The sequence below is a fragment of the Caretta caretta genome, chromosome 2 (genome assembly GCF_965140235.1).
Source record: "Caretta caretta isolate rCarCar2 chromosome 2, rCarCar1.hap1, whole genome shotgun sequence".
In the NCBI taxonomy this organism is placed as follows: Eukaryota; Metazoa; Chordata; order Testudines; family Cheloniidae; genus Caretta; species Caretta caretta.
The window spans coordinates 261901186-261929107 of record NC_134207.1 but is presented as its reverse complement, the minus strand read 5'-3'; the positions used below and the strand labels follow the sequence as shown (position 1 = coordinate 261929107).

General features: G+C 41.6%; 1 protein-coding gene across 11 annotated transcripts in view; it reads right to left on the bottom strand.

The window, feature by feature from the left end:
- Positions 1 to 27922, bottom strand: part of NKTR (natural killer cell triggering receptor) — an 82943-nt gene that overhangs the window by 41581 nt on the left and 13440 nt on the right. For 10 of the 11 annotated variants that reach the window (XM_048837416.2, XM_048837418.2, XM_048837417.2 and 7 more), the window contains exons 3-6: positions 11985 to 12059; positions 8476 to 8583; positions 6380 to 6424; positions 4387 to 4474 (exon numbers count right to left, since the gene is read on the bottom strand). In XM_048837416.2, coding sequence (XP_048693373.1) covers positions 4387 to 4474; positions 6380 to 6424; positions 8476 to 8583; positions 11985 to 12059 — 316 coding nt within the window. Of the gene's footprint in view, positions 1 to 4386; positions 4475 to 6039; positions 6068 to 6379; positions 6427 to 8475; positions 8584 to 11984; positions 12060 to 27922 lie in introns of those variants that run through there. The other variant, XM_048837427.2, reaches the window with a different exon arrangement.

Below are 27922 nucleotides of genomic sequence, written 5' to 3'. Positions count from 1 at the left end.
TCTTCTCTCAAATTGATCCTTAATTTTCCCCCCTAACCTATTTCTTCAGTCTTTTCCATTTAAACTTCTCTAGCAGTACTTGATAAGAGACCAGTTTCTCTGCCCTACTCATTCACACCCATGACATTCCAGATCAATAAACTACAACTGAAGTGGTCTGAAACTAGTAAAATTCTGTGCTTAAAAGATCAGAGCATTGGTGTCCAGTATAATCAATTTCAAGTAACTCACAATATAATAATTCAACTTAAATTTGTTTTTCATTGGGCATTTGATGGAGCATCATACTGGACAGTAGCAACTGTGCGTTAATCCAGTCTACCTGCCAAGAGAATATTCACAGCCTAATAGGTTATTGAAAAGTCCACAGTTATACCAAACAGCACTAATGCCTGATAAGAGGAAAGGCCCTCTTAAAATGAGGCCAACAAATAAGTCATTTTGAACAACCATGTCTTTAAAGTTGTGCAATCCTTTATTTCTACTTAGGCTTCAGTCCTGCAAACACTTCTGCTTAACTCCAAGCACTAATCCATGGCTTTAGAGTTCAGCACGTGCATAAACACTTGACAGACTGGGGCCTCAGTTTGTCTGGAGAAACAGGGTGGATAAAAGTTAAAAAAAAAAAAGAAGAAAAAGAAAAAAAATCAGATTTTTTTTTAATATAAATTGGATTTTTTTTTTATAAAATGCTTTTTGAGGAAAAAACCTATCTAAAGATAATTTTAATTTAGATACATTATAGCTCAAAGATATCTCATCATGGAATAGGGATTATTAATTCTAATTCTATAGTATGAGACAATATATTCATGTAATGTTTAAGAAAAACTTTGTAAATGAGTTCCAATCATTCCTGGATTAGGGACCCAATCTTATGGGGTTCCACAGGCTTCTGTATAGATTATTTAGGTTAATCTTTCTATTTACTCAGTGCTGAGTCTAGAAGATACCATCAGAGATGCTTAGTTTTGCAGTTCTCAGACTGTGGATTTGTGTCTCCAGAGGTAACATGCTTGTTAACAGCAAAAATGGTTTTAAATAATATATAGAGGTGAGAATAGTTAAATAAAACAATTGAAATGTCTGTCTGGTGATGGTCTCCTCCTAATACAACATGGCAAGAAAATCCTGCAAATATTAATGATTAACCTGTTGAACTGGAGATAGTTCACCTCCCAATGACTTCATAAATATCTGCTTCAATTACTTTTGGTAAATGAAATAACCAATCATTCATTTTCTGATATAGCTATAAAACTAATCTGAAAAGTTTTCAAAATAAATCACTGTTTAAAAATGTGTGTACCTTCAAAAAATGAAACCTGCTTCTAATCTCTGAGCTGTGAAGAATATATATTTAGGTTGTAACAACCAACAAGAGTGCACTTTTACGTAGAAAACCATGATTAAATCAAGTCTTCCTGACCAGTGATTTAAATCATGATTGAAAATCAATTTGATTTAAATCAAATCCACCCTATGGAGAAATATAAAGCTCTTGACATCAATACAAATATGTGCAATATCAGAATATGCTATCCAATCATGCACCAAACCCTGTATGTGCAGGACTGAAAACAAAAATTAAGGAAGAGTTGACATATATCTCCTTCTATAAATCCAACAAGTTGGATGTATAATTTCAAAAAGGTATGACTGTGTTTTATTTAAAGTCTGAAAATGTCCTTTAAAACCTACCCAATAATCTTTGATTTGTCATCTTTGAAGAATTTAAATCCTTTTAGCTATATAAATGGAATTATAGATTTTAAAACAAACATTCTATTTAATATTTAATATTAAGATTTTATTATATTATATTAATTTTGCCACTCAAACAGCTTAAAGGATGAGGCCAGGAAAGGACTATTTTGGGTTTCAAGAATTGTATACTTTAATAAGGGTAAATCAGGCTGTACAAACTTAATGGCATTAAGCCTGGAGGAATACTGTAAGTTGAGGTAACTTTGCTGAGCAAGAGCAACTACTTTCATATATTACATTTTTAACTTTTAAACGATGAAATCATTGGGAGTGAAATCTGGAAACAATTACTTTTACGAGCTATCTAAATCTGAAACTGTGCATGTTAGAAGCTATCTTATGAGCAGTTGCTATGATTTGAGAGTTTATACCCATAAAGGAGAGTTTGCATGAAAAGAAAGCCATGGTTGTAGTTTGTGGTCTTTCATGACCCATTCTTGCCCAACCACAAATCAAATTACGAAAGACGACCCCGCCTCTGCAACTGATCATGCATAGCCATACTGCTGCACCTGTGTAGTGTTTCAATGCAACTTGTATGGTTGCAGCCATCCCGCCCTGTGAGCTATCAGTTGCAGGATTCACGCTTAACTGTAAAACTTTTTCTCTGAGAGAGAAACAAAAGTGATGTCAATTAATGCAGTTTTTAAAATACACGTGCTCTTATAAACATTTCATATGTTTGAAAAATATAATAGAAACGTTTCTTTAAATATTTATCTTTCAGTGATTAAATCAAATAATTTAAATTTTGTATTCAATGTTACCTTAATGTTCTTTTTTATTTAAAAAAAGTTAACCTAAACACACCAAACACTCAGCTTGTTTATTTAAGAAAATTTGATACACATATCTAAATATAATATAGGAAAGATAAAAGAAACTTTAGAGCCCTCAGATGGTAGCTTCTTGATTGATGTAGCTTATTAAATTTCCAAGTTTACAGTTCAGATAAACTCAAAAATGGAAAATTATGACTTGAGAATCAAAAAGCAAGTCACTATATATTACACTTAAAAGGAACAGTGAACTAATCTGTTTTAAATACTTATTTGTAAGTTATGTAATTTTATATATATGTAACATATGTTATATATACACAGCTAAATGTATAAAATGTACTGTACTCAGTAATACACAGCCATCTTCCAGCCAAACTGACAGAGACAACAGCAGGTGGCATCACAAAGCTGCAGCTTTTTGAGAAGCAGAGGGTTTGAGTGCAAAATCAGAAGTAAATCAATTTCCAAAGATTGCCTCTTGTGCTTCTGTTTTCCATTTTTAGGACATTCTTTAGGAAGTGACCTAAAAATGTCTCTTATCTGAACCTTATCAGATTACATTGAAGAACTCTTTTCAGGCAAAGAAAATGGGCATCCTTTTGGACAATTTACGCTTTTATTGAAGACAGTGAAGCGCCATTCATTCTTATCCATCAAGAAAGATGGCAAAGTAAACAAAGTTTTAATGTAGCAAACTATATGACTATTTAATTTCTGAAGAATAACACTGTAAAGATACTTCACAATGAAAACCTCCTCCCCAACATAAACCCAAAGTTAGAAACCACATTTTTTTCAGATATGCATAGCTCAGTGGTTTGATCACTGGCCTGCTAAACCCAAGGTTGAGAGTTCAATCCTTGAGGGGGCCATTTAGGGATCTGGGGCAAAAATTGGCGATTGGTCCTGCTTTGAGCAGGGGGTTGGACTAGAGGATCTCCTGAGGTCCCTTCCCACCCTGATATTCTATGAAATGTTAAAAAGGGGGACAATTTTTAAAATCTAGTGAAGTAGATGCATAGTCAAACATTAGCAAATTTTAAAAGAGATATTAGTGAGCCTAAAATTTGATATCAGCCAAAACGTTAGTTATTTCTTTCAGTATAGAACAGTTATTCCTGTTAGAGCTGTACTTTAGTCAAATATCTTGTATATTGTAACAGAAGCATGCTTATAAACTGGGGTGTTTTATAATAGAAATAACTGTACGAGAAGGGATCTTCTACAGTTCCTTCAACAAACACCCTTAATTTAAATCCAGTTTAACCAGTGTTGGCAGAAAAGCCATTTGTACACAGATATGTACAGTACTATGCAGCAACACAGAAGGAAGGTACTTCAGGGATAGACTAGAATAGTAAGTACGAATACCCCATAAAAACAGACCACATTTTGAAAACACATGCAACTGTTGACACTAAACTATCTCTATATTAGACATCTTGTCCTTTTTCACAGAAAATTTTGAAGTTTGGAGTTTACAGTTGCTCAATTATAATTTATTTCATGTGCATGATATTGAAGAAGAACACAAAGCAAAAACAATCTACCCCAGGGACACTAATGAACACAAAAGTCTAGGCCAATGTTACTTTAGAAAAACAAGCAATAAACAAGTAACATTCATATATGATCAATTCTCGTGCTCCAGGAAAACACAAATAAATTGAGACTATCATATTTAATGTTTCCTAATTACAACAGCTCACAAACAGCAGGTACTCATTGGATTCTAGTCAAACATCCATATATATATTTAATTTAGCAATACCATCTTTCTCATGAACAGCGCTTCTCTGTTTCAGAAAAGTTCAGCTCTCAAACTACATCTACTTACATGAAAAATTGGGAACCATTGGTATGTTTCCCTCGGTTTGCCATTGACAAAAGGAATGCTCTGTCATGTTTGAGAACAAAGTTTTCATCTGTTTGAAGAAAAAAAAAACATGTTAGTCAGTTTCCCCCATAAATGAATACAAGTATAATTTTCTTAGCAGCACATGGACAGTACAACGAGAAATTCTTCTTCTGCTCACTAAGGAAACTTGAACACTTTAAAAAAAAAGAATTCTATGCAAAATCTCTCAAAAATTAAGAGCGGAGACAGATTTATATTTGTTAAGTCAGAAATACTGAGAAAAGAACACAGGAGTTTGCTTTTTTTTTTTTTTTTTGAAGTCACAACTGCTTTAGAAACAGTCTGAACCATATTGCTAAGAATAAGTGTATTTAAAATGTTTTGTTATTGTCTTCCAAACAACTTGAACTCATCATACGCTTCCAAAAACTTAAACCCAACAGTGTCTCCTGAAAGAAAGCCACTTTGATAACAGACTCTCCCTCTCCCATCCTAAAACATGGCTGAACATATTCTATGCTATCATTTACACATAATGTTGAGTATTACTTAGGTAGGAAGACACAGTTAAACAACTTTTTCCCTGACAGGGTGTTAACTTGTGCACTACATCAATCTGCGGAACTCAAACTTGAAGTTTCAAAATCCGAAAGGAAATTAATTTAATAGCGACACTTGCATGAGAGGAGTAAAACACGTCCTCCTCTTCAACCCAACTGTAAAAGACAGATTAGAGGTTGAAAAATAAGAATGTATTATTTAATCCAATAAACTAAGTAAAGAGGACCCATAGTTGTGCAGTCAAAATATTTTCAATCAGCAAAATGAAATAACTACACAACTAATTTACCACAGACAAAATTGTATTAGACTTAAGATTGTACCATTAATGTTTAAAAATGCAGACAAATATACAGTACCAGATTTTTAGCACTTACCAATCCAAGTGTATTCTTTAGAAACAAGAGCTCAACTTTTTAGAGTAGGGATCTGTTCATATAGCTGCTTCTGATTAACAGCTGTAATATTCTGACATCTAACTATGCTTCCTTATTACATATTAAAGAAACTTCACAGCATGCACCTAACTACAAAGAATTGTTCACAGCACACAATACATGAAACACCCAACAGCTTATGTACAGGCTTGTGTCAAGACTGGAATAGCACAGTAACTTCCCATTTTTTACACTTAAAAATTATACTGTACCTTGTCTCCTAAAAGCACTGATTACCATTACAAACTCTCACACCTCTTTCTTTCCAAAAAAGCTTTAGAAAGAAGGTGAATGGTGTACATTTATCCACTTTGTGCAAATAAATTACTTGCACAGAGTATAAATACAGCCACATATTTTTAGAAACCAACACTAAATATACAAACCTCGGAGGGAAAAAATGGACAGTGTTTTTAAAGAAATAAGAACGGTTTTGAACTGGGAATAATTCCAAGTATTTATTCTCCAAATAATTAATTTTCCCTCAAAAAAGTTAGATACAGAATTCTCCACGTCTCCAAGCAATACAGATATCCATCCACAAACTGATACATGATCAGTTGTCCATATATTTACTAGGGAGGGTGCAAGGGAACAGAGTTTGAATTTGTGTTACTGAGCTTGTGTCTCTTACCTTTTCATTTTGCAAAAGACCACATTCTCTATAAACAAAAGAATATGTTGACAGTTTTAGGCAGGAAGATAGGAGTTTTCATGAATCAAGTTGCCTAACCTCCATGCTGAAAGTCATGTTTAACCAGTAAAGTTAGCCTTAATTAATTTTGTCAGTTAACATTAAATATCTCAATAAATGTATCTGAAATCCATGCATATAAAAATAACTGTCATGCAATATTAGTTTCATGCAAAAGGTGACCTATAAGTAGACCTTTCCACATTAAATATCTTGGGAATCAAAACTTCTTTTATCTCCGAAATGAAGCAACAGACCATAAAGACATATTAGCCCTTACCTTTAAAATATCCACCATAAATAGATTCACCTCCTTTTCCATTACCTATGTAGTAAAAGCATGCATTAAATCTTATCAGAAGATTTTAAGTTTGCTTTATAAACAAACAGTTTTAGAATAGTAAGTAACAAATTATTTTTAAAAGGTACTATTTGCAAATACACCTCTACCCCGATATAACGTGGTCCACGGGAGCCAAAAAAATCTTACCGCGTTATAGGTGAAACTGCATTATATTGAACTTGCTTTGGCCTGGAGCATTTCTGTTATTAATACAGTATTTGACACAAGAAGTTTTATTCTTGGCATTGTTTTTAGAACGGGCGCATCTGATGTCATCCTTCACATCAAGCCCAGGGTTGGGGCTCGCAGCCCCGCAGCTCCACACGGGGTCGGGGCTCGCAGCCATGCGTCACAGTTGGAGCTCACAGGCCAGTGCAGGGGTCAGGGCTTGCGACCCCCCACATAACCGGGCTGCGACCCCCAAAGGGGTCACGAACCCCAGTTTGAGAACCAATGTTGTAGACAAGACAGAAAACCACTTTTGCTTTATCGCGTTATATCCGAATTTGTGTTATATCGGGGTAGAGGTGTAATATGAATTAAAGGGATACACTCAAGTATATCAAATACCCAACATTTAGATTTTGTACAAAAGTTTTATAAAGTCTTACATGAAGAGTTTCTTTTAATTTCATGAAATATTTTTGTTTGGCTTTAAATATTCCGCTATGGAGTCTGCAACCCAGACCTTTGCACCAGTGATGTAGTTCACAGTCCAATAAAGCTTGCCCTGGGGATGGAGAGGACTGGAAAAAACTCAAGTGAGGCTCCAAAGCAGTGGTGGGTAACCTGCGGCCTGTCAGGGTAATCCGCTGACGGGCCGCGAGACAATTTGTTTACATTGACCACCCTCGGGCACGGCCGCCGGCAGCTCCCAGTGGCCGCGGTTTGCCGTTCCCGGACAATGAGAGCTGCAGGAAGTGATGCAGGCTGCAGAGACGTGCTGACCGCCGTTTCCCACAGCTCCCATTGACTGGGAACAGTGAGGCGCGGCCGCTGGGGGCCATGCTTGCGGACGGTCAATGTAAAACTGTCTCGCGGCTGGCCTGCCACTGGATTACCATGACGGGCTGCAGGTTGCGCACCACTGCTCAAAAGGCTACTCCTCTCCCTTAGTACTTAAGGATCTCCAAACAGGAGGAAATAGGAAAAAGTAGCAGCAGGTATCAGAGAAGAGAGCTAACAAACAAGGTTGACAGCTTTCCACGCCCACAGAAACCCAGCTGTGGCTCAGATGCCACAAAAGTGAAAAAGTAGCTACCAGTTCTTTCAGAGCAACGCTGCTCTATATCTGTCCCCTAGCTTCTTCGTTGGTACAACGTACCTGCAGAGGCAGCCTTTTACCAGTTGAGAGAGTTCAATCTGCAAGGCCAGTAAGTAAGAGTGCAGCAGTAAAGAAAAATCCACTTTGGGGGGGGCAAACATTTTAAGGAAGGGCTGAGGGAGGGACCCTAAGTTGTGTGTATATTGGGGGAAAAGAAGCAGAACAAGTCCTTGTTGCTTTGAATTTACATTTGGAGGCTCATCCAATACGTATTTTCAATGCACCTATCACCATTGTACTTATTCACACAGTTACATCCCTTTAATGCAGTATTGTACCAGCACAAAAGAATCAGAGTTAACATTACCAGCATTGCCCACACTACGTAAAATGCAATAAGGAAAAGATTTAAAGTAAATTAGATTTAAGGTGTTTTCTTTAAACAACAAAAGATAGCGTTAGCAATTCAGGCAAGGAAATCTGTGTTTTAATACTATATATTTTTAACATCTAACAAGAACATTTTAGAACCTCAGTATCAAAAAATACCTAAAGGGATTCTTATGGTATTCCAAAGACTCCACAATATGTGCAATTCTAAATGTAATCTTAATAATAATATATAAGAATGAAAAATAATGTAATATTTGGTTTTAATATCTACAAAGTATAAAAACATTTAAGGAATTTTTTCTGGCAGTAATTTTAACTTCGTAAATTAGAACTGCAATTAAATCTCTTAGCACAGAGAAAGAATTTTCTGTTTTACCTTCACTGAAGTCTCCACCCTGAATCATGAAGTTTTTAACCACACGATGGAAAGTAGAGCCTTTGTAACACAGCTTTTTTCCAGTTGTTTTTCCAATTCCTTTTTCACCTGGTAAAAGGAAATGTAAAAAATAACCACCACCAATTTATTTGCTAAAAAAGTCAAATTACTGCCCAAGCCCTTAAGCAGGGATATTTTTTTTCTGAGAAACTCAGAGCTTAAGAGAAGCCATCAAAATGGGGAACGTAAGACAGCCTCATACAGATAAGGAAAAAGTGATGAAGCCCCAGATACTACGACAAAGCACACAGCATCTGGTCACAGCACAGACAGTGCACCAAAGAGTATTTTAAGGAGGCAGACCGAGGAGGACAGCAGCAGTGAGCACTGCTGCAGACAGGAACTATCTGCAAAAAGGTGATCATCTCCAGAGAGTTCAGAACGGCCTTTGTAACAAAGAAAGGCAGTATAGGCAAAGCAGCTTTACAGAAGGCAGTTCAAGCAAGTACCGGTGCATTGGGCCCCTACTGTAAAATGGGGCCTCCTCCCAGCACCCTGCAAAACCACAACAGGGCAGGGGAAACTCTCCTCTTGGGGTCCAAGGACCCATGGGAAAGAAATTGCAGGATGAATCCAGTCAGAGTCTGAAGCCTGCACAGCAGCTGCAGAATGCAGGGACCAATGGACACTGATGTCAAACTGCTTTCTGCGGTTCTTTCTGAACATTATCTTCCTGTGCCGATTCCCTGTTTGCTCCAGTTCCCTCCCAACTGCCTTCCTCATGGTCTCCAACCCATTAATCTCCTCCTAACATAATCCCAAAGAATTTAAACACAAAACAAAAAAAAACTGCAGAACAAATATGATGGTAGTAGCCATTGTATTGCTCACTCTGCTTGTATATTTTATCCCTTTTCACTTACCCTTTGTCTGTCTTGTTTGGTCTCACTATAAGATATTCGAGGCAGGGACTGCCCCTTATTCTGTTTGTACAGTGTCTAGCATGATGAGTTCCTATTCTCAGTTGGTCCCAATGCACTACCATAACGATGATGAAATAAATAAATAAATAAATAAATAATAGGAACTGGAGGGAGAAATACATGGGGCATCACTATGGATGGCTCAAAAAATTAAAGTTTTAAAGCTATCAGTTCCCCACCGGGCCATATGTTGGAAGAATGAACCCAAGAGGAACAGAGATGGGTATTTTTGAAGAAAACAATTTTCTCAGCAGAAAACTATTCTAATCCAGGGTTTACTGTAAAAGATTAGAGTATAATCATGCCCTACCAAAGAGAGAAAAAAAGTGTGAAAAGTAATGCACAAATATGAAAATTAAAGGCCATGTTCCAGTTTCCCCACCACCTTTGGATAGGTGATTATGGACCTCCCCTAAAGCATTTAACAATTCTAGATAACAACTGGCGTTTCTGGAGAATGTGCTAACCTCTAATATTAATAATAATGCTGGAGTTTCCCTATTGAGAGGGCATGCAAAGATGTCCCACTGAGGGGAAAAACCTGGTCAACAGAGTAGGTGTGCATGGCTAGGGCTCAACTCTATGCTCTGAAATGAATTTGTCTAATGGAAGCAAGTAAGTCTTCAACAAGACACTGTGTCTCAGGTTAACTAATCCGCTGTCTATTTAATTCCAAAACAAAAAAAGGCAACTGAATCCAATCGTGTGAATGAAAAATTCTACACTGCCAGCCAAATGAATACTCTTCTTGGTTAAAAGAAAAAAAAAAGCAGTTAAATGCACAGTAATCAGAAAAGCAGAAAAAGTGATGTTAAAATACTAGAGGATTGCACACTTTACTGCTTACGTAGGACGAGCTGCACACCCAATGAGACAGCAGCATTTACACTGCTTCCTGCGATATGTACATGCATTGGGAGGGGGCACCAGAGAGATTCCTCTGTCTGCAGCACCAAATGGATACACTGGGGCCTGATTTTCTTTTCACAGCAGTGGAAATTGGGCTTTCATTGACTTTGGTCAAAATCAACAGGGTTATGCCTACTGATGCCTAGAACATCCCCTAACATTTCAAAATTGATCTGATGTTCAGCACCACAACCCTTCAGGCCATGTTACTGCTAAGGAGTCAGCAGAATTGTATGTTACAGGCAGGTGGTGGGAGGGGCAGAAACAGAGTCTATCCCTGAACCCGAATGCCCTACCCTTAACCTTGTAGATCTCCACCCACATGAGAACCTAAAAGCACTTTATAGGGCTGAGGAAATTCACCTTCCTGCCTCCTTGGGCCAAGAGGAGAGAATGTAATAACACTTAATTTCTTGCCAGTTCCTGACACTTTGACCCCCTTCTGTTCCCCCAGACTTGTAACCTCAATGTTGCCTTTTACTCTCACACACATTCTCACCCCAAACATCCTGGCTGCCACTGAATCATCTTTATTCTCCATCACAAACGCAATCCCAACAAATCCTGACAGTTCTGCTTATGTAGGCCAAGCTGTATACCCAACAAGAAAGAGCAGCCTATTAAGCTGCTGCCGGTGATGTGTGTACACAAGAAGCAGGGAGTGACAGAGATTTATGTCTGCAGCACCACATGGGCATTCTGTGATACTGACTAGTGGAAATCCGGCTTTTCCAATTTTCACCAAACTCAGAGTTCTGCCCATTGATGCCTACAACATTCCCTGAAATTTTAGAATTGATTGGATGTGGTGTTCAAAAGTCATCACATTATATACACAGAAGGACATGCCCCTGAGCTGAGTACAGGGTCTCACTTTACTTAGCCAATAGGCCGTACAGATAAACATACTGTTAGCGAGAAAAAAGCTGATAGTTAATGTTAAAACACTGTCTTAAAATCTTCTTAGGAGGTTTATATATTCAAATATGTGAAAAATATCTATGTATTTCACACAGTGGGATGAGATTTCAGAATACACCTTTTGTCAATTGCTCCACTCAAGTTAGCTTTTCAACCCTCAAAAGCTGGATCAGGAGTACATGCAGTCTCAACTAAACAGCAATGAGTTACTGAAAATGAGTAATTCATCTATGCTGCCATTCCCACCATAACATAAATGTGAGTAATGCTACATTGCTAGTGCTCTGATCTCCATTTTCAGCTGTCAAACCCATGCATAACCTTCCTATAGTCCCCAATCCATTCTCTGGTACCAAACCCTCACAATCTTTTATTCCCCTAACAAGCACCAGGCAATAACCCATCCGCAAACCCCCCTTACCAATCTAGTATTCTGAATGTCCTTGAAAACTTCTAAAAACACACCTGTTCCACAAAACCTACCAGCAATAATATCCACCACTGTCTGTTCTCTGTGTGGTATGCATTTATGCATTTAGATTCTTAAATTTTGGGGGCTGGAATTGTGCTCTTTGTTCACGGTATTCTGCACATTACATACTACCAACCCAATTATGGTGCTGTAGTTAATACTAAGAAACAACTGTAATGATAATTAACAATAAATGATTGATAATAATGGGGAAAATTACTTACCTGAACATAAGCAAAGAAAGTTTTTGCAAGTTTTTGGACATACATCTGAGAACAGCTGAAACATAATTCGACCAACTGGAAGAAAATAAAAGTATATGGTGTTACAAAGTTTTCAGTTTGCCAATTTTTTGTCATAATAAACAAGTAAGCATGATTTTTATTTACCATTTCACTGAAAATGTATTTTAACAAGTAGACTGAGAACTGAGCAAGTTCTGAAAATGTGGTATTAAAATAAGTGGCTGGAAAGAGAACAGTGACTGGAAAAATTTACCTGAAATTAAAAATTAAATAACTTCACCATATGTAATTTATGAAAAATCCTAATCACTTAATATTGGCTTGAAATTAAGAAATAAAGGTCAAATTATATCTACACGAATATTTTATCTTGTTTATAACAACGGTTTTGAAACAAGGCACCTAAATTGCTTTATGCCTTAGATAAATATTTTCAGTATCACAGGGGCTGTGGGAATACTTTTTAAGGTAGCACACTTTGTACAAGGATAGATAAATTTGAAGCTGTAAAGGTTATTTATATTTCGTTATCACCCAGAGGCCTCAACTAGATCAGGGCCCCACTGAATGAACTACTGTACAGATGTAAATCACAATCTCTGGCCCATAAAGCTGAGTGCAACACCTAACTAGCTGCTTTGAGACAGCTTTTCTCTTTTTGCAAAGAGAGCTGCACAACTTTCATTAACAATAATGGAAGAATCATGGAAACAGAATAGGACTTGAAGAGACCTTAAGATGTCATCTAGTTCAGTGTTTCTCAACAACCAGTCTGTGGAGCAGCAACGGTCCGTGGAAGCCTTCTTGCCGGTCCCTGAGATTTCCCTGACACAGTTTAGGAAGGCAGCAAGCTGGTCTCTGGTATCAAAAAGGCTGAGAAACACTGATCTAGTCCATCCCCCTATTCAGGCACAGGCCAGTCACACGCATTCTTAGAATTAGGGCTCAAAATAAGTGGTAACTTACGGTGCCTTATATCATTACTTTATCTAGGCACATATTAATATGTTCGAAGGCACAAAAAGTTTTTTTAAAAGAAGTTTTCATATTTCATTTTGTATATTCCAAGCTACCTGAAACTGCATTCTGTAAACCAAAGATCTGCAAACATTGTTTATGAACAGTATAGTGAAACGCACAATTTGCGAAACAAAATTCACTTGATAGACTTTATTATAGCTTGTGAAATAAAAACCACAAAAACTAAATCATTGTCAAATGTTATACAGATCTTTGTGATAACCTATTAAAGAGTACCCTCTAGTGGTATAAAACACTTCAACACTGACTGTAAAAGCAGCAAAAGATTGTATTGCTCCTAGTTTGCTGAAAAGCTACTATGGAATTAGTTCTACTGTCTTGCCATGAAAAAAGTCTCTTGAAATTGACACTGAAATTATTCTATACTGTGGCATCTAGGAATATTTTCAGATAACTTCCTTTCTAAGAAATTCATTAAGTTTTAATTCTGATTGTCAGAATGTCTTCCCAATAATTTACTGGTTTGGAAAGTCAGGAGATTCTCTACCTTAGTGTGGGCACAATGGTTCATCCAAGACAGACTGGAATGCCCCACCTCCCTCCCTTCTCCCACCAGCAGTCAAGGAAGAGAGGAGGGGAAAAAAGAAAGATGAGCTCACACTTCAGCAGAATTTCCCTCCCATTTGCTTGAAGTTCCCTCCACAGGACCAGAAGCTGCTCCTGAACCTGGTTAAGCGCCCTTTTTTTAATATTAACCCTAGCTAGAATGTTTTTAGCAATTTTTATTAACATTAGTTAATAAACTATTTTGCTTAGTTAAGAACACTTGTAAAAGTCTTGTATGTAACATTTACTGGTTAGTTTAATCTTAACCATCATTATGCATTATCATTATTTTTAATTCCACGTCCTTCGTGAGAACTGTCTCCCTTACGGCATCATGACAAGGGCCAAGGAGATGTGTAAAAGAATTTGTTTAACACATTAAACTGTAAAAAGAAAAGGAGTACTTGTGGCACCTTAGAGACTAACCAATTTATTTGAGCATGAGCAGTCTCTAAGGTGCCACAAGTACTCCTTTTCTTTTTGCGAATACAGACTAACACAGCTGTTACTCTGAAACCTGACATTAAACTGTGGAACTCATCATCACAAGACACCACGGAGGTCAAGAGTTTAAATGGATTTGGAAAAAAAAAAAAAATCAACATCCATAGTTACATTTGATAGTATAAATAAAATATTTCTAGAAGAAAAATACTTCCTATGGAGGTAAATTATTCCATTATTGTCCACAACAGCATTTTTTCCATCTTGAATCATCTGGTACTGACCACTGTTAGAAACAAGATACTGGACTAGATGGACCATTGGTCTGATGTGGTGTGGTAATTCTATGAATATTAGAGCTCAAAATTGAGAATTTATAATAGAATAAAAAGACTACCCATCCTCATAGTACCACTAGAATATATGTTAATGAATCTAACTCAACTACTGTATATCCCAAATTTTGAACATTTTTCTTCATCAGCTTCCAATATTACACCATGATTTTACTTTGTTTGGAACACCTACAGTCAGACCAGTGGCTCTTCATAGTTGTAGACAGATATTAAAAAGTACTTAAATAACTAAAGATAGAAAAAAACTGCATGGTTTGTAGCAGCATAGATGTAAATGGTACCCAGCAAGGAAACAGTTTCATTCAAGCAGCATTTCAAACATAAAGGCAAAAACAAATATTGCACATTTCCCCTACCACATAAAATGTTAAGAGCTCTTAAATGTTGAAGTAACTCTGTCCCAATAATTGTTTTTTTAAAAGAGTGCATAACAAGGGTATAATTAAAGACACATGGGGGAAGAATTGGGACATAAGTAAGTCTCCTCCTTAGATGAGCCCTGTTCTAGGAGCTAAAAAGTCACGATGTTGGGCATAGTATAACAAAGCCTTGTACTGATTTGAACAAAACTTTAAAAAGCATCTGTCACGGAGTCCCCGGACGATGCTCTGAGACTGCTCCCTACGAAGCCAGTCAGGACTCTGGGGAAGTCTCCTTTCTGTGAGCAGACTGCAGGACACATAGCTCACATAACTTCCAGCTTCCTGGGTCTGACCTCGGAGCATTCACCATCCTCTGCCGCTCCGTGCGCTTCCCACAGCGAGTCCACCCAGGCGGGCTCCTGGGGAAGCCAGAGGGTCCTGCACCCCAACTTCGCAGTCAGACGTGACTCTCAGCCAGCCAAGGTTTATTAGACGACAGGAACACGGTCTAACACAGAGCTTGTAGGTGCAGAGAACAGGACCCCTCAGCTGGGTCCATTTTGGTGGGCAGTGAGCCAGACAACCACATCTGCACTTCACTCCATGTCCCCAGCCAGCCCCAAACTCAAACTCTCTCCAGCCCCTCCTCCTCCGGGCTTTGTCCCTTTCCCGGGCCAGGAGGTCACCTGATTCCTTTGTTCTCCAACCCCTTTAGCTGTAACCTTGCAGGGGGGAAGGGCCAGGCCATCAGTTGCCAGGAAACAGGGTGTCAGCCATTCTTTGTGTCCAGACCCCTGCACACACCTGCCCTGCAACGATCATAGACCCTTATCCCACCACCTAGATACTTAAGAACTGCATAGGGGAAACCGAGGCACCCCCACACTATTCAGAGGAAACATTAAGAACAGTCCCGCTTCGTCACATCATCTGTTATCTGGTTTAAGTGCCCTGCCACAAATTAAAAATTCATTTCTTAAAACAAACAGTCTCACGTCCATCCACAACACTGGACCAACCAAAACTATGGCAAACAAAGACAGCCCTCTTTCCCCATAAACACAATTCTCCCTGTATCTCCCCCAAAGCTAGTGAAAATAGCTGAGGATAGGAACAGGATGCAGTCAACTTGAAACAGCCAGGATGGGCAACTGTGATGGAAGGATATCTGCTCCAGGGCTCCCTGGGTATGTCTACACTGCAATAAAATACCCACAGCAGAGTCGCGGCTGGTCCAGGCCCGCTGACTTGGGCTTTTGGGGTTTGGGCTGCGGAGCTAAAAACTTCAGGCTTGGGCTGAAGTCTGGTCTCTGAAATCCCACGAGGAGGGTCTCAGAGCCCAGGCTCCAGCTCGAGAGGAAATGTTGACACTGCAATTTTCAGCCCAGCAGCCCAAGCCCCTGAGTCAGCTGACCCAGGTTCTGAGACTCGGTGCTGTGAGTTTTTTATTGCAGTGTAGAACACACCCCGAGGCCAGAAGGAGATCTGGGTCAAGGGCAAGCATCTTCTCTACCCTTCTAGGAATTCAACATTAATATTGGGAGATGGAAGAAAGACATACAAACTTTCCTTACCCTGCCAGTAACCCACTGAGGTTCACCAGCTAATGACTCAAGGAGCCAGAGCCAGAGGAGGGCATAGTTGAGGGATACTGTGAAGAGCACAGAGAGCAGGGGTGTTGAAACTGTCTCAACCAGCAAACTAAAGGAGATTCAACAAGAACAAAGCTGGTACTTTTAACACACTCCTGTACTGTGAGGTCAATCTGAACAGTGTGTGCAGCATCTCTGTCCATACTCGCAAACAAGTGACTGAGTCTGGAATGACTGAAGCTCAGCTGTTGCCAAGCCCTGCAAAACTAAGGAGTTTCTGGAACATTACAGTACTTAGTCCTGCAAAATTCTCTACTGTAGGTAATGCTAAAGGTGTCTTTGATGTCAATACCACAAACCAATCCCATGGATTTAGAGCTCCTATAGCTGAGGCTGTCATAATACCCAATTTGCATTTTCAGATAAATTATTGAGAGCTCTCCAGAATAGGACAAAGCCCTCCAGTTCTCTTACCTATAAGAAGATAATGAAAGCATAACAACTCCCTTCTTCAATGCTTCTGAAGGACCATTTCTGTTGTAGAAGAAGTTTGAATTTGTCCCCTAGCAGATTCTTTATCAAATAGAGATCCTTGAAAAAGGAGTATGTATTAATCTGGTGGTATGCAGTGGAACTGTATAGAATAGCCTCTCTGAATGATTTCAATTACGCACTTATCAGAGATCAGGCTAATCCAGGGATGGGCAAACTACGGCCCGCAGGCCACATCCAACCCACGGGACTGTCCTGCCCAGCCCCTGAGCTCCCGGCCCCTGCTGTCCCCTCTCCCCCGCAGCAACACTGCCACGCAGGCAGCACAGCTTGCGCCCACCCACCTCCCAGGCTTTCAAATAAGCCTGTCCTGCCGCTGAGCGGTATGGTAAGGGTAAGGGTAAAGGGGGTGGGGGTTTGGATAAGGGGCAGGAGGCCCTAGGGGGCGGGCAGGAGGCCCCAGGGGGCGGTTGGATGGGGCAGAGGTTCTGAGGGGAGAAGGGTGGTCAGAAGACAGGGAACAGGGGTGGTTTGTATAGGGGGTGGGGCCCCAGGGGGGACAGGGAGCAAAGGGGTTGGATGGGGTGGGGTCCTGGGGGGGGGCGTCAGGTGACAGGGAGCGTTGGATAGGCGTGGGAGTCCCAGGGGGCCTGTCAGGGGGCAGAGGTGTGGATAGGGTTCAGGGCAGTCAGGGGACGGCGGGGGGTTGGATAGCGTCCGGGGGGGATGGTTGGGGCAGGGGGGCCCGGGACGGGGCAGTCAGGGGACAAGGAGGAGGGGGGGTTGGATGGTTCTGAGGGGGGCAGTCGGGGCAGGGCCAGGCTGTTTGGAGAGACACAGCCTTCCCTACCCAGCCCTCCATACCGTTTCGCAACCCCGATGTGGCCCTCGGGCCAAAAAGTTTACCTACCCCTGGGCTAATCCACAATGCATAGAACCCCATTTATCCAATCCTCCATAATCCGGCTCTGTATTAAATGAACAATGAGCACACATAGGTCCAGAAGTGGGTGATCTCTCCTGTGACCTCTAGATGGCATTGCAGCTTCGTGCTTTCCCATTCTCTGGATTATTTGAATTTTTGATTATCTGTTCTGGCCTGGTCTCAATTAGATTGGATAAATGGAGTTCTGACATACCAAAATCAAGACAAAGGGTCCCCAAAAAGGGGGCAGATGGAGAAAATAAAGGGAAAAATGCAATGGTTGGTTCAGGGTTTTCAAGTGCATTTTCAAAGGTTTTGTTTGGAGATGGCTCTAAGGTCACAAAAGACGACAACCTGTGGGTCTGTTTACTGAATTTCAATTTTTGCCTTCTGAATTCTTTTCTGACAGTCCAGTGCTGGAGAAAACTGACATGAACTGTGGTAAATAAAGGGTGCTCTTCTTTTAGAGGATTGTTTACACAGGTGCACACATTTCAAAGTTGATCCAGGGTCCCTTGCTTTCTCCCAAGTCTGACTGTACAAGTTCTGAAGAAGCCAGATTCCTCTACTTCCACCTGTGTGTCCAGTGACTAACTGATGTGCACCAGTCTGTCAGCTCATTTTATGATGATAGCTCCAGAATAAACAGCTACGTGTCTGATGCAATGTAAACTGCTCTTAGAAGAATGCCTCACTGCTTTCTGACCTTCCAGATATTATCTCCTTTACTTCTTCCTGTAGTTCTTCCAGAATACAGCTTGACAGATTGCCACACAACAGATAAATGGTAGCTGAATATGGCTTTTACTGTAGAAGATCCTTCTTCCTGACACCACTGTAGCCTGTGGTGGTTTTGATCTTGTTTTTTTCATTTGCCAGGGACATCAGAAGAAAAGGAGTCTGGGTGTTGGGGGGAGGGGGAGAAGGGGGAATCCAATCCTCAAAGAAGGACTTGCTATAACAAGTCTGTCTTCTGCTAAACTAGTGGGATGGACAGTGTTATCCATAAACCCTTGTTAGGATCCATAAGGACTGCATTGAAAGGCAGGGTCAGTCTGCTGGTTGATGAAGTTTCAAGATCTTAAACTTATGAGCCTTTTCTTCAACTGTGGAAAATTTGAAATCCAATGGACCTTGTGAGCAGATCTTAGAAAGATTTAAATCTGCCATGATTGACGCTGATATCATCTCCAGCATAACACTCTCTAGAGAAGAAGAGGCCATTAAGATTATGGTTTACAACCTTGTCCTTAGGACAATTTCTTTGCCTATGGATTCTGAACGCATCCTCGACAAGATGCATAGGTGCTTTGGCAGGGTTCGAGGCTGACCTTACAAGTGCTGATGCAGCATGCAGGAAGATACTCAAGAGCAATTATTTGTTACTGCACTGATTCTTAGGTTGCTGACCTTATAACTGCAAATGCCATAAAGAGCCAAGTGACTCATAAAGAACAGCCTCCCCATAAGGATAAGAATGGAACAAATGATCCCAACTCTGCAAAAGCGCTCAGCGTGCTGAACAATTATTCATTAATAAAAGAACATCCCTCCCTCAACAAAATTATAGACACAGTAGTTAAACAAAACAAAAAACAATAAATCAGTGGTCAGAAATCTTGTTCCTCTATCTGCAAACTAAGTACAACCAACTGTGCTCCAGATCATTAGAAATCCATGTCTGGAGGTTCCTGTTATCAACTTGGTTTTATTATGCAAAATAATAAGTGATAATACTTAGCTTTTATAGAGCACTTTACAAATATCATTACCCCCATTTTGCAGAAAGGCAAACCAAAATACAGAGAAATGAGGTGAGTTGCTCAAGGTCGCAGAGCAGGTCAATAGTAGATCCAAGCTAGAATCCAGCTCACCTGACTCACAGTCCAACACCAATGCTGACTGCTTTTTGAAAAACATCCTACCCTCAGCCACAAACTGAGATGGTGTTTCACATTGCAAACCACTGCACTACATAGAGAAAAGTGGTCTAGTGGCTTAAAAGTCCCTGCTATGACTATGAATCCCTGTGGCCCTTGGCAAGTCAACTATGCCAAAATTTTCAAACCTGACTGCATAACTTTAGGCATCTAAATGCACATTTGAAAATGCTGGCCTTAAGGACTATTTGCTTCAGACTATCCATAAAATGAGCACAGAAATTTACCTGCCCACTTCACAGGGCCATTGGGAAAATACTCCTGGGGGAATTCTGTGCCAAAAAATTAAAAATTCTGCACATGATATTTTAAAATTCTGCATATTTTATTTGTCAAAATAACACAATATAATCATACCAGTTTCAATTATTATTGGTAATTTATTTCAAAATATGTCAGCAAGTATGTCTGTAACAATACAGACAGCTAAAAAGATTCAGGAAATGCGTTTTGACAAATATATTTCTTACTAGGCATATTAATTTAACAGAACTCTGAGTAATAACTCATTTAAACTACAATACAGAACCATATTTCCCATACCCTTCAGAAGCAGTGCAAAGGCTTGGGGGAGTCAGGGGTAATGGAGGAGCTGAGGGAGAGGGAAGTAATTGCTGGGAAGGAGCCTGGGTGTGAACTTTGAAGGTTGTTGGGTATGGGTGAGAAAAGTGTGGAACAGGTTTTTGGGGGGTGGGGAGGGATTGTTAGGGAGCTTCCCCCATGCAGACCCTGGCTGACCCATAGCCTCTCCCATTCAGTAAGGCACATGTGCCCCTGTCCCCATGTGTCTCTCCACCCCCATGTGTCCTTGCACCCCCATCCATGTGTCTCTCCACCCCCAGACACCCCTTCCCCATGTGTCCCTGCACCCCCTATCCATGTGTCTCTGTGCCCTCACTCAGCCACCCCCTTGTCCTCATGTGGCCCTGCACCTCCTTCCCCCTGTGCCTCCACTCCCATTCAGCCCCTGCCCCAGTCTGTCCTCCCCCACTAGCCCCGGTCTGTCACACTCTCCCCTCCCTCCCCCAGCATTCCCATGCTGTCTTCTCTCCCCACCCCTCCGCTATAGCCCCTGTCTCCTGACCTGGCCCAACAGGCACTGCGAAGAAGGCACTGCAGGCTCTCTCTCTTCCCTTGCTGGCCAGGAGCTACTGCTCTGTTCTATTGCCATAATGCCCTCTGGTGGGCAGAAGGCAGAACTTTAGCAACTTTCCAGCAGAAGCTATTTTCTGTGCAAAAAATTAAAAGTATGTACAGCTCATTAATTATTTGTGAGCGCAATGGTACAGAATTCCCCCAGGAGTAGGAAAATAAGAACATTTACAAAGTTCTTTAAACAAAACTACTTCACAGATGTATTGTTGTCTTTAGCCCACAACCCAATTGAAAAAGTATATCAATTGCCTACATACAATTTAATGGTGTAGCCAATGCTGTGACCAAAAAAGCCTTGTTTTAACTATTAAAGTCCAACCTACACTAACTAGAGAAAACACATTTTCTGCTGGGATCCATGTAGATGAGTACGTACAGCTTCTTTCACAGCCTGTTCTATTCCTATGTTGCCATTTTCCTAATTGTACGGCTCAGCAACAAAGCTGACACTTTTCCTTTTAGGGCTTGTCTATACGATGAGTTAGTGTGTGCAGCAAGCTGGAGTGAAAACTTACAGAGCTCCAGTGTGCCATGCAAGTACTATCTGTGTGGACCCTGCTACTGCACACTGAAAGTTCCCTCATGTATTTTGATAGACTGCAGTACATGAAGCACATGAGGGAACTTTTAGTGTACAGCAGCAGGGTTCATGCAAGAGTTAGTGCCCAGCATGCTGTAGCACTGTTGATTTAAACCCGTTTGCCATGCACTAACTCATAGTATAGACATGCCTACAGGCAGCTGAATACAAAGAGGTATTTAATAGCTGTGCAATCCCCACTAGTGAGCCTCACAGCCTGAAGGAATTTCAGGATATCACAGAGTTCTTAGCAGCAGCAAGATGTTGCAAAGTGCTGTCTTTCTGGGCATGACTGGAATTGTGCAGGAAAAAAACATATATGGTAGCATGCTGCCCACAAAACATGTTCAATATGTGGAGAGTGGCATTTTAGTGCGTGACCACTTTGTGACGGTGCCCCCCATAAGACTTTATGGGAATATGCTTATGAATATATATATGAGAGAGACATATGTTTCATGTTACATATATAGGACATAACTGGAATATGTTCTATGTTACATATGCCATGTAACATATTGCTGTAAAGGTTATGATCTACTGAATCTATTAATCCTATTTGTATGTATGTATCATTTTTGTATTCAAAGTTATGAATATTGGCAGTGTACTGGCTTGATTTTATACAGGGTAAAACGGATTTATTCAGGGTTTGGCCCTCATTGGGAATTGGGCAACTGAGTGTCAAGGACAAGACTACTTCTGATCCTGCTTTCCTGCCCAGTCAGCTTAGGACTTCAGTGCCCTGCCTCATTTGAGCCAGACCCGCTAGCCTGCTGCAAACCCAGACCCAGGTCTGAACCATATCCCCTAACAGCTGTAGACTTAACCGAAAGCAGGTTACAGAAGTGTGCCTGTCCTTGACACTCAGATGCCCAACTCCCAATGGGGTCCAAACGCTGAATCAGGGTCCCCAACGCAGCATGCCCCCGGGGCAGTTCTGTGTGCCTGCAGGACATAGCACCGCTGAAATGGCTGCGGCCGCCAGGAACCGCCCGCTGAAATTCCGCCAAGAAGCGTTGCCATTTCTCGGTACTATTTCGGCTGAGCCGCTTCTTTACGCTTCTGCTTGTCAGCAGCATTTCAGTGGCGGAGTATATGGCACCCACCACAGTCTTCTGGGAATAGGAATGTGCTATTCCCACAGAAAGGTTGGGGACCACTGCCCTGAATAAATCTGTTTTACCCTGTATAAAGCTTATACAGGGAAAACTCATAAATTGTTCGCCCTCTATAACACTGATAGAGAGAAATGCACAGCTGTTTCCCCCTCCCCGGTATTAACAGATACTCTGAGTTAATTAATAATTAAAAAGTGATTTTATTAAATACAGAAACTAGGATTTAAGTGGTTCCAAGTAGTAACAGACAGAACAAAGTGAATTACCAAGCAAAATAAAATAGAACACACAAGTCTCTGTCTAATAAAACTGAAGACAGATAAAACCTCACCAGTTACAGTAAGCTTCCTTTTAGAGACTAATCTCCTTCTAGTCTGGGTCCAGAACCACTCTCACCCCCTGTAGTTACTGTCTTTTGTTCCAGTTATCCTTGGGGGTGGAGAGGCTATCTCCTTAGCCAGCTGAAGACAAAATGGAGGGGTCCCCCACAGGCTTAAACAGATTCTCTCTTGTGGGTGGAGACCTCTCTCCTATGCAAAGTCCAGCTCCAGGATGGAGTTCTGGAGTCACCTGGGCAAATCACATGTCCATGCATAATTCACAGTTTCTTACAGGCAGAAGTCATTGCCCACGTGGTATCTTGAATGTCTCCAGGAAGACTTATGTGGATTGGAGCATTCCAAGATGCATTGTTCCTTAAGTGCTTCTTGATTGGGCACTTAACTTTGCGAATTCCTTTCTCCAGGAACTGACCAAATGCTCTACTAATGTTATTTAGAAATCAAGCCAGCACACGGTCAATATTCATAACTTCGAATACAAACATGATACATGCATACAAATAGGATTAATAGATTCAGTAGATCATAACCTTTACATAGATATGTTACATGGCATATGTAATATAGAACATATTCCATATATATTCATAAGCATATTTCCATAAAGCCTTATGGGGGCACTGTCACACCCTCCTCCTGAGCTTACTGACAGAGACTTGGACATTGTCCATGGCGGAGGCAGTACACGTAAAATCCCTGTTTGTCTTTGGTCACACTCCTTTTCAGTACCTTTAAACCATACGATGTCATTCCTAAGGGTCCTAGCCAGTTTTGGGGTTCCTGGTCCCCAGATGCCTGAAAACAGTTGGCGTGTAGTACTGTTAACAGAATGCGGACAGCAATATCTGTTAAAGTGTAGGTGTCTTGGCATTTAGCCACCAATGCCATGAGGCAGTGTACCTCAGTTTCCCCTTCTACATAGCAGCATGGGCCTGTTATACTTTTGCAGCTGTGCCAAGCTTCCAGGCTGTTTATAGGTATAGGCTGAAAAGTAACATGCTTGTGAGGCTGTCCTGTCACCATCCCTAGCGTGTACAACAATTTCTTCCACAAATCAGGTATGTCCCACATCTTTGAAGGGTTAACCACTAATATGAATTCCTTTGTTTTATCCCATAGCTGAATTAGCAAAAGACACAAGGTTAACAGCAAATCTAAGGTGGACAGGTTTTGTTCACTCAGTTTGGCTTGTTTACTGTCTACTGCATTTTCCCAGTTCTCTGTGCCCTCTGGTAGACACTCTGATGCAGATTCATCTGCCTCTTTGGAGAAGGCTTTTAATTCAGGCCTGTGTTTGAGGCTTTGTCAAGGAAGGGGTGTACTGCAACCATGCCTGCCCTCGGCCCCTCCCTCTGGAACTTCTCTGGGCTGGACCCCACTCCCTTGTGAAGTTTCACCCATGCAGAGATTTTTCCCTTCCTGTCTTGGAGAGACAATTTTATCTCTTACAAGCGTTGCAAGATCATCATCTTTCAATGGGGTACCTTGGATTGGTAAAACCCCTTTGGGCACCCTACTTGCTGTTCCCAACAGGTCAATTGGATGGACTCCCTCCTCCAGGAGATCTGATCCCTTTTTCCCTTAAATCCTGATCCAGAATAGAGGGGTCTAGCATTTTAAAAGCAGATTTTTCACCCTCCTCCTGGGCAAGATCCTCCCTACAAAAGGTGGGTGGGCTCTCCGGCTCCCCCGCACCTTCCGTCTGGGCTTCACCCTCTGGGCTCACCTTTGGGCCAGACACTCCTGTGTTCCCCAGAAGGGAAGGTGACTCTGGTCCAGCTGTGGGCTCACAGCTACCAGCTAAGACAGACCCTTCACTGGCCAGTAAAATTCCCCCCTTTTCACTCAGGTTGGGCTTGGTTCCAGCTACAGAACCCTTGGGGTCTGTACCCACCACAGCGGTCACCAGGACCCCAAGTCCCACTTTCAAGACACATATCTCTGTGCACCCCAAGGCAGGTCCTTCCCCCTGCTGACCTGCAACTTTCTGGCAGGCAGCAACTGGGGTGGCCACCCTTTACAAAGTGGTACTTTCCCCTCCTCTGGGGAGATGATTACAGGACAAGAGCTGGCTTCCTTCAGCCCCTCCCTCTGGGACTTGCCTAGAGCCCCGTGGCTACAGGAGCTGGTTAGGACCATTCCTGCCCCTACAGCTGCATTCTTTACTGCTACAGAGGAATCTAAGAGACACCCTCCTATTCCCCCCAGCAGTCCATGTGACTTCACGCCCTCCCCCACTGGGGCTTTTAGCACAAGATTCCTTCTCACTGCTAACCAACTTTGGGACAGATTCTGCCACATTAAAGAAATCATTCCCCAGGAGAAATGGTGCAAAATTGAGTACTACCGTTGCAACAGTCAGTTCAGCCTGCAAATGACTAGTGTGCATGTGAACTTTAGCTAAAGGTGCAAGGACTTTGTAACCCCCCACCAGTTCTAATTCTGCCATTTTTTCTGGCAACAAATGCTTCTCCTAGATCAGGTCCCTCCTGACCACAGAAATCTCAGCACCTGTGTCCCTCAATCCAACAATTACTTCCCCATTGATTTTAACAGCATGCATATGCTCATTGATTGATTGTGTGGAAGCAAGCTTTACAAATCCTTTGTGGAAAGAGGCCACAGCCTAGGTCTGAGAAGTAGCAGGTTCATGTGTTTCTTGCTGCTTGTTTCCACTCAGCAAGGGACACTTATTCCTCAGGTGCTCAGTGGACTTACAATGACAGCACCTCTTGGGCTCCTCCGCTTGTACAGGAAATTTGGGACAAGTAACAGGGGAATGAGGAGGCGAACGCCCAGCCTCCTTTTTCCCCGGGGCAAAGTAACCAGAGTTACCAGATCACATATTCCTTCAAAGCTTGTAATGCCTTTCCCCCTCACCCACTTATCCACCAAATCTCTCATTTCATTTACATAAGCCATATTACTCAATCCAGATCCCCTCTTAAGACTCCTGAATTTAACCCTGTAGGTTTCAGGTGTAACCTGAAACTGTTCAGAACCAGTTCCTTAAATTTACCATAGTTTGAAGCATCATCAGTAGGCATCTTATTGAATATGTCCAGAGCTCAGCCAGTCAATTTTGTTATCAATGTGGTCATCTTTTGGTCTTCAGGGATCACACGGAGGGTGCAGAGTCTCTCAAAGGTGATGAAATATTCAGCAATATCGCTGAATTCATCATACTGGGGACATAGTCGCTCCCATTTGTGGATTTTTGGGGAAGTGGAGCCAGCAGATGGAGGGATTTGTCTCTTAAACTCCATAACAGCCAGTTGATGCTTCTGGGCCTCCATAGCTCTCTTGTGGGCAGCCTCTTCTGCCTCGATAGCCCTCTTGTGAGCAGCTTCCACCCTGGCTGTTTCTGCCTCCGCAGCATTAATTTCTAATTGTCTTAATTCTATCTGTCTCTTATGGTCAATTTCTCTCTCTTTTGCTTCCAGTCTAGCCAGCTCTAGTTTATTAGCTACTTCACTGGCAGTTATTTTCCTGCTTCCTTGTGCTGGGCCACATCCCTCTGCAGTTCACTGAAACTGGGTTGCACTCAGCTCAGGGGATTCTTAGTTAACAGAGACTTTCACAGTGCCCAGTGTTCAGCCTTTCTGGGTAATTTGCAACCTTTGCGGCTCTAGCTTGTTCTGATCTTCATTCTTTACTTATTTTGCTTCCTTTTCTGTCCCTACTTCCCTTACCCGAAATAAGCAAACAGAAAATAACAAACCAGTAACCACTTTGTCTGTTCTCCAGCCACCACACTTAAAACTCAGTACCAGCATCTCAAAGCAATCAGCCGTGCACAGACCTTACTCGCTGCGCCACTGTGATGGGTTGGTTCACAGAAACCCCCTGGGAGCTGCTACCTGATGTGCCAAGACTACTTCTGATCCTGCTTTCCTGCCCAGTCAGCTTAGGACTTCAGTGCCCTGCTTGGTTTGAGCCAGACCCGGCTGGCCTGCTGCAAACCCAGACCCAGGTCTGAACCACGTCCCCTAACAGCTGTAGGCTTAACTGAAAGCAGCTTACAGAAGTGTGCCTGTCCTTGACACTCAGATGCCCAACTCCCAATGGGGTCCAAACCCTGAAAAAATCCGTTTTACGCTGTATAAAGCTTATGCAGGGTAAACTCATAAATTGTTTGCCCTCTATAATGCTGATAGAGATATATGCACAGCTGTTTCTCCCCCCACAAGTATTAATACATACTCTGGGTTAATTAATAAGTAAAAAAGTGATCATCTGGTGTCAGGAAAACTTTTGCTTTACCTGAAGCTCTTGCATATTATAATGTATAATTTAAAACCGACATTCAGAATTAGGGTAAGGTGATCCCAGCAGTACTTTTAGCCACATACCCTTCCAAAAGCATTGCTTGCTGGATTGCCATGACTTTGAGGACTAGATTCACAAAGGAACTTACCCAGCATCGCTAGGCTTATCACCAGGCCTAACTTTTAATGGGCCAGAAAATCACTGGGATTCACAAAACCCGAGTTAGGTGCCTAGGCTCCATATATAATGGATGGAAAGGGCTAGGTCCCTCAGAATAGGATTCACAAAAATGAGCATTCTAGGTGGCTCCCCGCCTAAGTTAGCCAATGGGAGATGCAAAGGCAAGGTGTGGGTCTTAAGCCCCACCCTTCCCAAGGAGTTTGGCTCCTAAATCCAGGCTGTAGGGAGGTGCCTCCCTCTGCTGGAGATTCTCAGCGGCAAAACCTGTCTTGGAGTTAAGTGCCCGTGCAGTTTTGAGGAGAAGCAGCTTCTTCATAATTTTTAGCGGTTAGGGTACTCACTTGGTATGTGGGAGATCCCTGGTTTAAGCCCCCCTTCACCTGAGACACACCTTCACCACAGTGGATAAATACACTTCTAACCCCGATATAACACAGTCCTCGGGAGACAAAAAAATCTCATTGTGTTACAGGTGAGACCACGTTATATCGAACTTGCTTTGGCCCCCCATTCCTTGTTCCCTGACCGCCCCCTCCAAAGACCCCCGTCCCTAATCGACCCCACCCCCTACTC